General features: G+C 38.1%; 1 protein-coding gene across 1 annotated transcript in view; it reads right to left on the reverse strand.

Annotated features, from left to right (window-relative positions):
- smchd1 (structural maintenance of chromosomes flexible hinge domain containing 1) overlaps positions 1-14,424 on the reverse strand; it is a 459,542-nt gene that overhangs the window by 370,343 nt on the left and 74,775 nt on the right. The window contains exons 4-5 of the mRNA XM_039754843.1: positions 9,184-9,266; positions 8,957-9,090 (exon numbers count right to left, since the gene is read on the reverse strand). Of these exons, the coding sequence (XP_039610777.1) occupies positions 8,957-9,090; positions 9,184-9,266 (217 nt within the window). The remainder of the gene's footprint in view (positions 1-8,956; positions 9,091-9,183; positions 9,267-14,424) is intronic.

The following is a 14,424-nucleotide window of genomic DNA, read 5'->3' on the forward strand; positions in this document are numbered from 1 at the left end:
AATTTTAAATGAAACAACTTAGATGCAGTTGAAGTGCAGGCTTTCAGCTTTGATTCAGTGGGATGAAAAAAACGATTGCATAAAGATGTGAGGCAACTAAAGCATTTTTTTAACACAATCCCTTCATTTCAGGGGCTCAAAAGTAATTGGACAAATTAAATAATTGGAAATAAAATATTCATTTCTAATACTTGATTGAAAACCCTTTGCTAGCAATGACAGCCTGAAGTCTTGAACTCATGGACATTACCAGATGCTGGGTTTCCTGCTTTTTAATGCTCTGCCAGGCCTTTACTGCAGCGGCTTTCAGTTGCTGTTTGTTTGAGGGCTTTTCTGTCCAAAGTTTAGTCTTCAACAAGTGAAATGCATGCTCAGTTGGGTTAAGATCAGGTGACTGACTTGGCCATTCAAGAATTTTCCACTTCTTTGCTTTAATAAACTCCTGATTTGCTTTGGCTGTATGTTTTGGGTCATTGTCCATCTGTATCATGAAACGCCGCCCAATCAATTTGACTGCATTTAGCTGGATTTGAGCAGACAGTATGTCTCTGAACACCTCAGAATTCGTTTGGCTGCTTCTGTCCTGTGTCACATCATCAATAAACACTAGTGTCCCAGTGCCACTGGCTGCCATGCAAACCCAAGTCATCACACTGCCTCCACCGTGTTTTACAGATGATGTGGTATACTTTGGATAATGAGCTGTTCCACACCTTCTCCATTCTTTTTTCTTGCCATCATTCTGGTAGAGGTTAATTTTAGTTTCATCTGTCCAAAGAATGTTTTACAAGAACTGTGCTGGCTTTTTTAGATGCTCTTTAGCAAGATCCAATCTAGCCTTTCTATTCTTGAGGGTTATGAGTGGCTTGCACCTTGCAGTGCACCCTCTGTATTTACTTTCATGCAGTCTTCTCTTTATGGTAGAATTGGATATTGATACGCATACCCCCCTGCAGAGTGTTGTTCACTTGGTTGACTGTTGTGAAGGGGTTTCTCTTCACCATGGAAATGATTCTGTGAGCATCCACCACTGTTGTCTTCTGTGGACGCCCTGGTCTTTTTGCGTTGCTGAGTTCACCAGTGCTTGCTTTCTTTCTCAGGATGTACCAAACTGTATATTTTGCCACTCCTAATATTGTAGAAATTTCTCGGATGAGTTTTTTCTGTTTTCGCAGCTTAAGGATGGCTTCTTTCACCAGCATGGAGAGGTCCTTTGACCACATGTTTGGTTACAGCAAAATCTTCCACATGCAAGCACCACACCTCAAATCAACTCCAGGCCTTTTATCTGCTTAACTGATAATGACCTAACGACGGACTTGCCCACACCTGCCCATGAAACAGCCTTTCAGTCAATTGTCCAATTGCTTTTGAGCCCCTGAAATGAAGGGATTGTGTTAAAAAAATGCTTTAGTTGCCACACATTTTTATGCAATTGTTTGTTCACCCCACTGAATTGAACCTGAAAGTCTGCACTTCAACTGCATCCGAGTTGTTTCATTTAAAATTCATTGTGGTAATGTACAGAACCAAAATTGGAAAAAAGTTGTCTCTGTCCAAATATTTATAGACCTAACTGTATTGTGTGTGTATACATATATATATATATATATATATATATATATATATAGCATAATACCCATGCTTATATATATATATATATATATATATATAGCAGCGGAGAAATAGTGTGTTAAAGAAGTTATGAAAAAGAAAAGGAAAAATTTAAAAAATAACGTAACATGATTGTTAATGTAATTGTTTTGTCATTGATATGAGTGTTGCTGTCATATCTATATATATCTCTCCTTTGAGGTGCGAGCAGCTGTTGCTGGGAGTGCCAGAATCCATCGAGGAAGAAAAAAAAAAAAAAAGGACTCCTGCTCTTGCGTGCACTAACTTTAGTGCTGCGTGGGTATCAAAGTGTAAACCCACAACAAAAGACGAGATGAAGCATGCTGTGGTATTACAAATACAGATGGGACAGAACTGGTGATATAACTTCAGGGAGCATTGGTCCAAACGTGCTTTGTCCCCTGGTGGCTTTGGACAGGTTATGCAGCATGGTGATAGGCACGTGCTGCTGCAAAGTTTTATTCACTTCTGTAATAAACAGAAGCAAATTCCATGGGGTGAGCCAGGCTATAATGCCATGCATAAAGTTCATAAAGTTTCAGAAGATGAAAAGAGGTGACAATATGGTTTTCATGTGGGCAGAAAACTTGGTGACAGTGGAATGGCACGATGGCAAAAGGGTGACTTGTCTCGCTACAGTACACACTAACAATATATGTGAGAAAGTGCAGCAACAGACAATTGAAAAGTAGGCACCAAAGCAACACGTATTGTAAGCAGTGCAATGTGGCAATGACTGAAATTGGCTGCTTTGAGCGAGATCAGACTTTGCAGGACTTTGCTGTGTAAAATGTATGTGATATGTATGTGAAATCATAGAGTATGCAGGCTCATACAACATGCAAGACAGTAACATTTGTCAAAAGTAAATATTTTTTTATTGATTTGATATGTTAAACAATTGCTTTGTGTTCTTTTTTAAAAAATGTTAGTTTTTGGAAAAATATTCAGCCCTGGGAGACAAGAAACAAAAAAAAAATTAGCCCTAAAAGAGTTTTTAAATATAAGTAATTTTTATTTAGTCGACAGAAATATGTTTGGTAGGAATGAAAGGTAAATTTAGTCAGCATTGCGTAAATTTTTCTTCACCATAGAAATTTAAAAAGTAAATTCAACTTACATTCCTGTCGACTAAATAGAACCTACTTATATCCAAATTCACTGCACCCCGTCTCGAGAATCGAACCTCGGACGTCAGCGCTATCCCCCATCGAAGCTAATGGTGAAAGGCGAACCCGCCCTATGGTATCCCTAGCATAAGTCTGAATTCGCTTTAGGGCTGAAAATGTCCGCTTTACAGAAGCCGTCTACACGGGAATGCTCACCGCCAAATATACCAATGTGAACAGCCGCCCCATGCTCTCATTCAGATTTTTCTGATGAAGGAAGTCAAGGAGATCAGTGGGAGATTTTTCTGCAAAATCATCCACAGCATACATTACAGTCAGTTCCGTTTTTAGCCGAGACAGATCAAAAAGCGCTCCGTGGCTGTTATGTTAAAGTGTAGAAGGCTGCATGCGTGAAATTTTTCTTGTATTCCCTAAAGTTTTGGGGCTCGAGGAGCGTGACAAACATCAGGTTTTCATGGTCTTGAAATCTGGTCTGTGTCTGGCAAATAATATTGTCCAGAATCCTGCCATGGAGTTGTCCGTAGTGCACGTGTACATCCAGCTTTTGAGAGTTTAAACATTCATAAACATCAAAGTGTCCACTACTGAAATCGTCACCTGTCAATCTAAGATGTTTAAGAGGCATTGGTGGTTGTCAAAAGGTGTAAAATATTTGGCCATTTCGGTACACTTGAAAGCGACAACCGAACAATTCAGCGGCAGCCATCAACTCACATGCAGAACCACAGGTGAAGGGCTTAAGTATTTCACTCTTATAGTGCTCCTGTGTAGTATAATTATCTCCTGTACCATCATCAGTCAACACCTTGAACCTGTCCCAGTCATTCAATATATAAGACACAATGTTCCTCCGGATATCAAGAGTGAGACTGATATGGCCGTGCAATATGTAACAAAGAGAATGGAAAAGGCAGGTGCCATCTCTGGGCATGGAAACCACTTGGTAAGTGACAGTTCTTTGATCGATGGTGATCACCTCGATAGACATGTTAATGGGGGTACGGTTGGAATGATAAAGTAAATGGGTACCTGAACAATGTAAAGTAAGTCTAAAATACCTACACAATTACTATAATCGTAATAAACAAACAATAAAACAGCAGAGAAGCAGTGGATTAAATAAAAAGGCTGTAGTTATCAGACGTGAATCCCGTGGCGAAGCAAGGAAGGGAATGTAGAGACCAGAGCGACAGACGGCCTTATATAGGCTGGAAGCCAACAACGTGGGAGGCGTTGGGATAGGGGACCCAATGCCGCCTCACACCGTGACCGAGCTGCAGCCTATGGACATATATATGTACGTAAGTAGGATTCAGTTAGCATTGGGAACCCGTGTACGAAATTTCTTGAAGATGGGCCCATAAGTAACAAAGACCATTGAAAAGTTCAATATGGCGGCAGACAGTGGCGTCATACCACCAAAATAAGTACGTACATCGGTTTTGGTTAGCGCAGGGAAGCCGCCTACCAATTTTTGTGAAGATGGGGCCATAAATAAGAAAGTTCAACATGGCGGACGTTGTCGACCGTTATGACCGTTGCGTGTAGAATGAATGAAACCTGCCTAACTTTTGTAAGTAAGCTGTAAGGAATAAGCCTGCCAAATTTCAGCCTTCTACCTACACGGGAAGTTGGAGAATTAGTGATGAGTGAGTGAATGAGTGAGTCAGTCAGTCAGTCAGTCAGAGAGGGCTTTCCCTTTTATTAGTACAGATTAAGTTAGTTGTTGGTGTGGAAGAGACTATGACTAAATGTAATTCAAATTTCTTACAAAATATACACATTGAAGTGACCTCTATCAAGGTATATTTGAAAAAGTAACCTACCATATAACTGAAGATGAGCGAAATGTTTAAAGTCAGATGAGTTCACAAATTCATCAGTACTTTAATGGAAGATTTCAAAATTATTATTTTTGTTTTTAACAACACACTCTTTTCAAGACATGACAACAATAATTTAACTTTCCTGGAAAATTTACTTGAATAACTGTGCCATAACAAATTTTGTGCACTAGTAGCAGGGTTGTTTCATATGGACAGATAGAAGGGCAGACAGGCAAATTATAGTATTTGCTTTTCACATTATATGTGAACACACCTAACTAGTTAAACAGGCAAGCACCTTTTCCTAGGAAGTGGTGTGCTAATTTATAAAAAAAGGTATGCTATTTTTAAGTGCCTCTATTGTGCTCTGGTTATTTAAAGAGTAACTTTAGTATTTATTCCAAGTCAGTCATTTTTTCACAATCATAGCATACACTGATCTCTTCCTGTAAAGAAAACACAGAGTCGATGTGAGCTGTGAGCCATCTTGATCCCATATAGGGATAATCCTGAAGCTCCATCAATGTTGCTTTCTTCAGTTTCTTCTAACAGGTCAAAATCTGCATATGACTACAAAATCCAAGACATTAACTACAGGCCAGAAACATATTTCATTTTTAATAAATACAGTGGCATGCAAAAGTTTGGGTACGCTTGCTTAAATTGTCTGTTACTGTGTTAAGTGAGCAAAACATGAACCGATCACCAAAAAGGTACGAAGTTAAACATTTCTTTTCAGCATTTTATGCAAGTTTATTGTTTTTGTTTTATACAAGTGTACAGCGAAAAAAGGAAAACAGCACCATGCAAAGCTTTGGGCACCTCAAAATATCTGAGGTCTTAGACAGCTGTCACCAAGGTCTTAGACCTCAATTAATGCATCTTAACTTCCTAACTTTCCATCTCCAGACCTCTTGTCCTACTCAAGTTAAATTTTAGATCAAACATATGGGATATCTTCAAATTAGTGTTATTTCTTACAACTGCTGAGGTAAGTAAGCCTCCTGAAATGGTCGACACTCTCTCCAAAAACAAAGACACTGTTAATGGCTGTGCTTTAGATGTCATTAAAAGCCTGGATCAAAGAACACACAAGAGCCTGGATGCTCAGACTCTTTACTCAGTCTCTTGAGAGCCCTGATCAGAGCCTCCATTGACTCCGTGAAGATCACAGCATCATCGGCAAAGTCAAGATCAGTGAATCTTTCTTCACCAACATGCCCCATAGCCACTGGACCTCACGATCTTGCCCAACACCCAGTCCATGCAAGCATTGAACAGAGCAGGAATAAGAACACTTCCCTGACCAACCCCAGAATCAACTGGGAAAAACACAGAGGTTCTGCCTCCACCCTGCACTGCACTCACAGTACTAGTGTACAGGCTGGCCATAACATTCAGCAACCTTGAGGGGATCCTGTGAAGTCTCTTATGGCACTATTGATTCGAATAATGCAAAATAACAGCACAACTTTCTCTCCCGCCTATTGTGGTACTATATGTAATTGCTTTGGGTTACACATGTAAAAGAAAGGGGCAAGTATTTAACTACAACAGCAATCAATCCTGAAAGTGAGATATGAATATGGGATTTGAGGCATTTTGTTATGGTCTATAAATAATAAAAAATAATGGGTGGAAATAGGGTCACCCTAGGAATCTTCCATGACAAAGTACACAATCAAATATTGGTCATTTGTTGGCTCCCCGCAATTTAAACATGCTTTAAGTGTTATTTTTTATTAAAGTGTCTCTAAATGTTGCAAAGAATTTTTACCACTTACACACACCATACTTCAGAGTTGTTCATTTACTTTCCAAGAAACCCACAAGTTAATCAAAAGCAATAATGGTATTATGCATACCAAATGGTGTCTTCTTTCAAATAAATGCCAAGTTTCTACATTTTCTGCACTGGTTCATTAACAAAACGTCCAATCTACCATGAACATGCCACGGAATGATTCATATTACACATCACAACTGTATATAAAAAGCACTGGTGAAATTGCATTTGCAACAGCTAATTTTTACATACAACCAGTACATATGGATTGTTTGGTTGACACACATGAAGACTTGAAGTTTAAAACAAGGAAATGTCTTCAAAAAGAAAACATACGGTTGAGGAAGTCCGAGAAAAGTTACAGAATACTAGTGATACGAAATATGAAGACCTCAAGGCTAATTCTGCTTACAGTTTTCACCCTATTGAGAGCAACACATTTGAAGGACTCAATGCTATGCTTCATTTGTAAGTAATGCTTATCGTACAACTTCAATGCGGTGTGTAGTTCTATAGTTCATTCGTCATGGGTTCAATTACCATACCCAGACACTGCTTCACTTTATTATGTTAGTATTTTGAGCATTGCTCTTTCCAATTCAAATTAAGAGTAAAAGCAATGTTTCCAAGTTTTCCACTGAATACTGTTACACTGTACCTGCATTTCTCTAAATTTTGCACGATGGGGGAATGCCCCCCACCCCCAAACTTTAAGTGAATATCACAGTGTTTTTTTATTACGCCAGTAGGGAACATATTAGGAGGAAAAAAGCTGTTTCAGTTTCTTATGTACATATCATGCTGTATAAAAAAAATTAAAACTGCAATGGCAATATTTGCTTTGAGAGATTATGCAGGTTTCTAAAAAGGGAGACAACATGTGCTTAACAGTATAAACTTGTAAGGCTATGTGATATGAAGTCTCAAGTTGGTACAATGATAGCTAACAAACTGGGACACAGAGGAAAATTGATTTCAGGGTCATCCATCATAAAATGTCTTGGCTATGGACTGTAAAATGAAGTTTTTTGGAGCGAAATCTCTAAGGTGACATTTTTCCGTGCTTTATTTAGTTGATACTAGTTTAAACAAAGGTTTCAATCATATAAATACTTTCATTTAAAAATGTGAAATGTTATACTCGGTACTTTTCATCCATTTGCAGCTGCTTTTTTTACATATCCTCTTTGATAAAACCCCTGTGTGGGTCCAGGTGTCCATGTGTGTGTCTCTTCTGGTGAAGTGTGCATGCGCAGGGCCACACGGCACATGTTCAGTCTCTTCCTGTGCATTTCCTGTGCAGTGAGAGAGAGACAGACACACACACAGGCGCGCGCAAGACAGACAGACAGACACATACACACACACACACACAAAGGCGCATGCGAGATAGACACACACATACACACAGGCGCGCATGAAACAGACAGACACACACACAGGCACGCGCAAGAGAGAGACAGACAGACACACACACAGGCGAGAAAGAAACACACACACACAGGCGCGCACGTGCATTGTTGGAATGTTACTTTTCTTGGTTGTTTATTAAATTACGGATTTTTCAAATGTTCATTTTTTTCCCTGGGCTTAAAGCTCATAAAAAAAGTGTTTTTAGCGAGCGGGTCATAAGGCTATAGCGCAGACTCTTGCAGTGCTAGTTTTCTCTGTTGTTTTCTCAGTGTTATTCAATGTTTTTGCATTTAGTTTACTATTACGCTGTGCATTCAATGGTGTAATTATATTTGTGCTTAAAAACTAAAAAAATATATATTTATATACAGTTCATATGGTCTGGAACGGATTAATTGTATTTACATACAATCCTATGGGGGAAATTACTTTGGTTCCACTCTATTACTGTCAGACAAAACTAAAGGCATTTATGGAAATACAAACCAGTATTACTGAGAGAGAAAATTAAAGGCACACAATACAGGGACGCATATTACAGCCACATACAAGGTCCCTTGCCATTTAATATAGACTGTTTACGCACTACTGTTCTAGCGCCCGTTATTTTAACGGGCTTAATGTCTAGTGAAGAAAAATAGTCATTCATTTTTGGGTATTTAATTTAAGCATATTAATGCCAAAAAACCCTTAGTGCATAAGGGGTCAAACAAAACCCTTCTAGTCATGATACATTACCTTCTGGATTCATCAGTAAATAATGGAAAAGAGCACTCTTCTTTAGTGATGTGTGCAGCTTCATCTTCACCACCCACAATAATGTGTGTATATCTTCTTAATGATAAGCTTTATATTTATTAGACGCATATAAAAAAAACTTCTGTTAATTTCAGACACACATACCAAAATCCCTGAATTAAAGGCAAATTCAAAGAGGATATGCAGACTGTACACCATATAAAATTCACTTTATATTTGGATGAATCTCACATACAGTCTCTACCACACCTCCTGATTATTTCAGTTATTTACAATTATGAAGGAGTTCACTGTATTACAGCTAAATATTTTTTTTAAAAGCTACTGGCATGCATAGCATTATCAATAAAAGCAACTCCTTATCACTATCATAATTGTTTGGTGGAAAAGAAAAAAAAAATGCAAACCTTTCAAACGAATCTTCCACTCGTGTAAACTTCGATAATCTGTATATGGCCCAATTATTTAGCTGCCTGGGGGACATGCCTCTTCCATTATCTATGACCACTACTGCAGGCTTCCCTTGAGAATCATCAAAAAGCTGACAGAGAAAAAAGTATAAACCAGTATGTTTATTTCTGTAACCATAATATAAGAGCCAAGTTAAAAATAGAAAAAAAACACATTCTCTCACCAATCGGATTTCTATCTCTCTGCTGTCCTTATTCTGCGATGTGGCTGACAGAGCATTGTCAATTAGCTCAGCAAAGGCAAAAGCTGAAAGTAAAAGCAAAATACAAATTATTCAGAAAGCAGCTTTAAATTAAGCTCTGGCTTAAAACCCTTGGCTCCTTTATAAGGAAGCCTCCCCATGTCTAAACTTTCTGTAGCAGACTCTGCCAAAATGCACTTGTCAATTTCAACATCTTGGCTAAGGGAAGCTCTAGACTCAATTCATGTTCACATTCACCAGGCCCTGATGGGTTACTACCAGAGGATTTTTTTTGTGCATTTTGTAGGAAGTTCTTAATTACTCTCTGCAGGTGAATTTGATAAACTCTGCCTTGATCACCCTAAACCCTTAACCTCTTTAGTGTAACATTGTTTCTCAAAAAACCATTTAAAAATCATTGCATTTTTTTGACTTGAAAAATGAAATTTTTACTAAATCTCATCTTTCTACTGTAAAACATGCAAAACACTACAAGTACAAATTCAATTGTGCAGAAAGTATAATAATGATACAAATAATGATAAAACAATATTAACAGCACACTGTATATGTGCAAGTGACGCAAGAGTCACTTTCAGGTTTACCTGACTAACTTTCAGTTTCACTGTCCATTTCAATGTCACTGCCTGAAGACAGATTCACCTCATTATCAATGCTGACAGTGAAGACTTGTCTACACCGTTGCCTAGTTTACGCTTGGGCCTGACACTTGTACAAGACATGACTATACCATTGCCCGAGTAATGCTCGGCACTAACGCTGTTGGCACTTTTACAATCTGAGTAATCCTCCTGTCTTACGTGAGACGTGTCTACACCATTCCCTGAGTAACAATCGAGACTAATGCTTTTGCCGCTTTCTTTTAACAGCCCAAATATTGCTCAGGTCTAATGCTAAGGAGGTTAAGAAGTACTGAAGCAGCTAAGCTTCAGGCTAATTTAACAGCAAGGAGATTTCAACTAGTAAAACATAAACTAATATATTCAGGTTGTTTTTTTCAGTACATTCCAGCCAAGCATCTGATAATAGAGGTCAAATCTCTTTATAACGAATATCGAACAAAATTTCCAGTATAACGTATATTTTTATTTGTTCCTGATAAACATTCATGCAAAATGTACTAAACTATATTTAACTGTAATGAAAGACTGATCTCAGCATAACGAAATATTTTGTTCTGAAATTTGTGAATAAGATTTGAGACAATATTTCCGTGAACTCATTTTGTTCTTGACACAAGGCGGTAGTAGATGTGTTTGCAGGCAACAGTCATATGAAGTTCTTATACCTACCTATCCATCCGAGGTGTTTCCCGCGATTCTCAAACTTTTTTTGTTAAAACATATTTTTATTTTTAAAACATTTTTTATTGCGTTTTAATAAACTTACGATCAAAATGGACAAAAAAACGACGTCAATTCACACTAAAAGAAAAATTAAGCATATTGAAAGAAACAGACTCTAGGAAGAAAAAGAATGACGTTGCCAAAACACACGGCAGAGCACCTTCATTAATATCAACGTTTTTAAAAGATCGGAAGAAAATGGAAAAGCAAATTACACAATGGAACCACATAGGAAGAAAATTCAAGGTGCTTTAAATGATAATGTGGATAAGGCAACTTTCACGTGGCTCCAAGATGTACGGTCACGAAATGTCCCCTTAAATGGACAGATGATTCATGAAAAAGCCTTGGAATTTGCTAAGATGTTAAAAGTTGAGTCATTCCAGGCAAGAGTCAGAAGGCTCAATAGGTTTCGAGAATGCTATGTGGAGAAGAAAACAGTGCCCTACAAGAACATGTTGCAGAATGGCATGCAGGAGATATAAAAAGAATTGTGGCGGAGTACAGCAGAAATTACATTTTTAATGTAGATGAAACAGGGGTATTTTACCAGTTACTTCCTCACTGGACTTTGACATTTAAAGGAGATCCATGTAAAGGGGGAAAGAAATCAAAAGTCAAATTAACCTAATTGTTTTGTTGCAGTGCTTCAGGCACAGAAAAGTTTAGGCCATTAATCATAGGGAAATATGCAAATCTGCGTTGTTTCAGAAACGTGCATTAACTTCCCAGTGATTATCGGTCAAACCAATGCACCTGGATAACACAGCAATTATTCAACGAATGGTTGATAAATGTGGACAGAAAAATGGGAAGAGAAAAAAAGGAAATTTATTCTCTTAATAGATAATTGCTCAGCCCATAATTTATTTATTTAATTTAGTTTCAGATGAAGCAAAAAAAAGTCGATGTTAGAGTGGCCTGCGACATGATTTGCGCTGCATGGTGGTCAGTGAAAGAGTCCATCATTTTCAAATGTTGGAACAAGGCATCACTGATTGAAGGCACTGATGTGGAAATTGCCTAAGTTGACGAAACAGCAGAAATGGACATAAAAATGAAGGCAGAGTTATGTGGGGCTCAGTGGTTATATACACACACACACACACACACATTATATATATATATATATATATATATATATATACATATACATATACATATACATATACATATATATATATATATACACACACACACACATATACAGTGGTGTGAAAAACTATTTGCCCCCTTCCTGATTTCTTATTCTTTTGCATGTTTGTCACACAAAATGTTTCTGATCATCAAACACATTTAACCATTAGTCAAATATAAGACAAGTAAACACAAAATGCAGTTTTTAAATGATGGTTTTTATTATTTAGGGAGAAAAAAAATCCAAACCTACATGGCCCTGTCTGAAAAAGTAATTGCCCCCTTGTTAAAAAATAACCTAACTGTGGTGTATCACACCTGAGTTCAATTTCCGTAGCCACCCCCAGGCCTGATTACTGCCACACCTGTTTCAATCATGAAATCACTTAAATAGGAGCTGCCTGACACAGAGAAGTAGACCAAAAGCACCTCAAAAGTTAGACATCATGCCAAGATCCAAAGAAATTCAGGAACAAATGAGAACAGAAGTAATTGAGATCTATCAGTCTGGTAAAGGTTATAAAGCCATTTCTAAAGCTTTGGGAACCACAGTGAGAGCCATTATCCACAAATGGCAAAAACATGGAACATTGGTGAACCTTCCCAGGAGTGGACGGCCGACCAAAATTACTCCAAGATTGCAGAGATGACTCATCTGAGAGGTCACAAAAGACCCCAGGACAACGTCTAAAGAACTGCAGGCCTCACTTACCTCAATTAAGTTTAGTGTTCATGACTCCACCATAAGAAAGAGACTGGGCAAAAACGGCCTGCATGGCAGATTTCCAAGACGCAAACCACTGTTAAGCAAAAAGAACATTAGGGCTCGTCTCAATTTTGCTAAGAAACATCTCAATGATTGCCAAGACTTTTGGGAAAATACCTTGTGGACTGATGAGACAAAAGTTGAACTTTTTAGAAAGCAAATATCCCGTTACATCTGGCGTAAAAGGAACACAGCATTTCAGAAAAAGAACATCATACCAACAGTAAAATATGGTGGTGGTAGTGTGATGGTTTGGGGTTGTTTTGCTGCTTCAGGACCTGGAAGGCTTGCTGTGATAGATGGAACCATGAATTCTACTGTCTACCAAAAATCCTGAAGGAGAATGTCGGCCATCTGTTCGTCAACTCAAGCTGAAGCGATCTTGGGTGCTGCAACAGGACAATGACTCAAAACACACCAGCAAATCCACCTCTGAATGGCTGAAGAAAAACAAAATGAAGACTTTGGAGTGGCCTAGTCAAAGTCCTGACCTGAATCCAATTGAGATGCTATGGCATGACCTTAAAAAGGAGGTTCATGCTAGAAAACCCTCAAATAAAGCTGAATTACAACAAATCTACAAAGATGAGTGGGCCAAAATTCCTCCAGAGCGCTGTAAAAGACTCATTGCAAGTTATCGCAAATGCTTGATTGCAGTTATTGCTGCTAAGGGTGGCCCAACCAGTTATTAGGTTCAGGGGGCAATTACTTTTTCACCAAGGGCCATGTAGGTTTGGATTTTTTTTCTCCCTAAATAATAAAAACCATTATTTAAAAACTGCATTTTGTGTTTACTTGTGTTATATTTGACTAATGGTTAAATGTGTTTGATGATCAGAAACATTTTGTGTGACAAACATGCAAAAGAATAAGAAATCAGGAAGGGGGCAAATAGTTTTTCACACCACTGTAGCTGGGGAACTTTCAGAAGCAGCTGAAGCATCACCACCACCAGCCAAAAAGGAGAAGCGAAGCCTTGGTAGCTTCTTTAAGAGGCCAACATCTTTATCGACATTGTCTGACAGAGATAAAATTGAAGCTAAACTTTCAACCTACCTATAGGGTGTCCCAAAATTCACGCAAGAAGTAATTTTGCTAAAGAACACAGGTTATTAATTAAAAATTGTAAATTTATAATTGTTTCATAAAGTATACAGTATAGGGTTATGTATGGAATAGTATATCGGGTAAATGGCCTCCACGACTTTGCCGACACATACGCACTCTTTTGTCGAAATTTTCCATTCAAGGCGTGGGTGGTCGTGGGCTTGATGGCATAAACATTAGACTTCAAAAAACCCCAAAGAAAAAAGTCCAACAGCGTTAAATCGCATGATTTGAATGTTTTAATTAATCTCAACACAGTAGATGAAGTTAAATCACTATTCCAACCATATTTTGTATGAAAATTGCAAACTGTAGCTGCCAAACCTTCATTGTTTTTAAAATATTGCTCAACAATGAAAACACGTTGTTCTTTCATGTAGCACTCCATTTTTAATAACCCTGAACTGTGAGCTGTCACGCTGTCCTTTTTTTTCGTTGGCAACACTTTACCGCAGCACAAATGGCGCCAAATTCAAATCTTGCGTGAATTTTGGGACACCCTATAAAAGCAACTGAAATTGACACTGAGACAAACCCACTTGCATGATGGAAAGAGCATGAACCAATCTTTCCAACTCTCAGTCGCTTTGCAAAAAAATATCTCTGCATACAGGCCACTAGTTCGCCCTCAGAAAGGGCATTTAGCACAGGTAGCAACAAAGTGAATTGCCACAGGGCATCTTTAAAGCCAGAGGCAGTTGACAGACTTGTCTTTCTTGCAGAAAATTTGTGAAATTGTGTTACCTGAATGCATGTTCTTACCACGCTTTATTTGTTTACAAAACATAGCTTAAAAAGAGCATAATTATAAGTTTTTTTTTAGGCAAACCTAGTAAAGTAGATAAA

Source organism: Polypterus senegalus, chromosome 5 (assembly GCF_016835505.1).
Source record: "Polypterus senegalus isolate Bchr_013 chromosome 5, ASM1683550v1, whole genome shotgun sequence".
NCBI lineage: Eukaryota > Metazoa > Chordata > Cladistia > Polypteriformes > Polypteridae > Polypterus > Polypterus senegalus.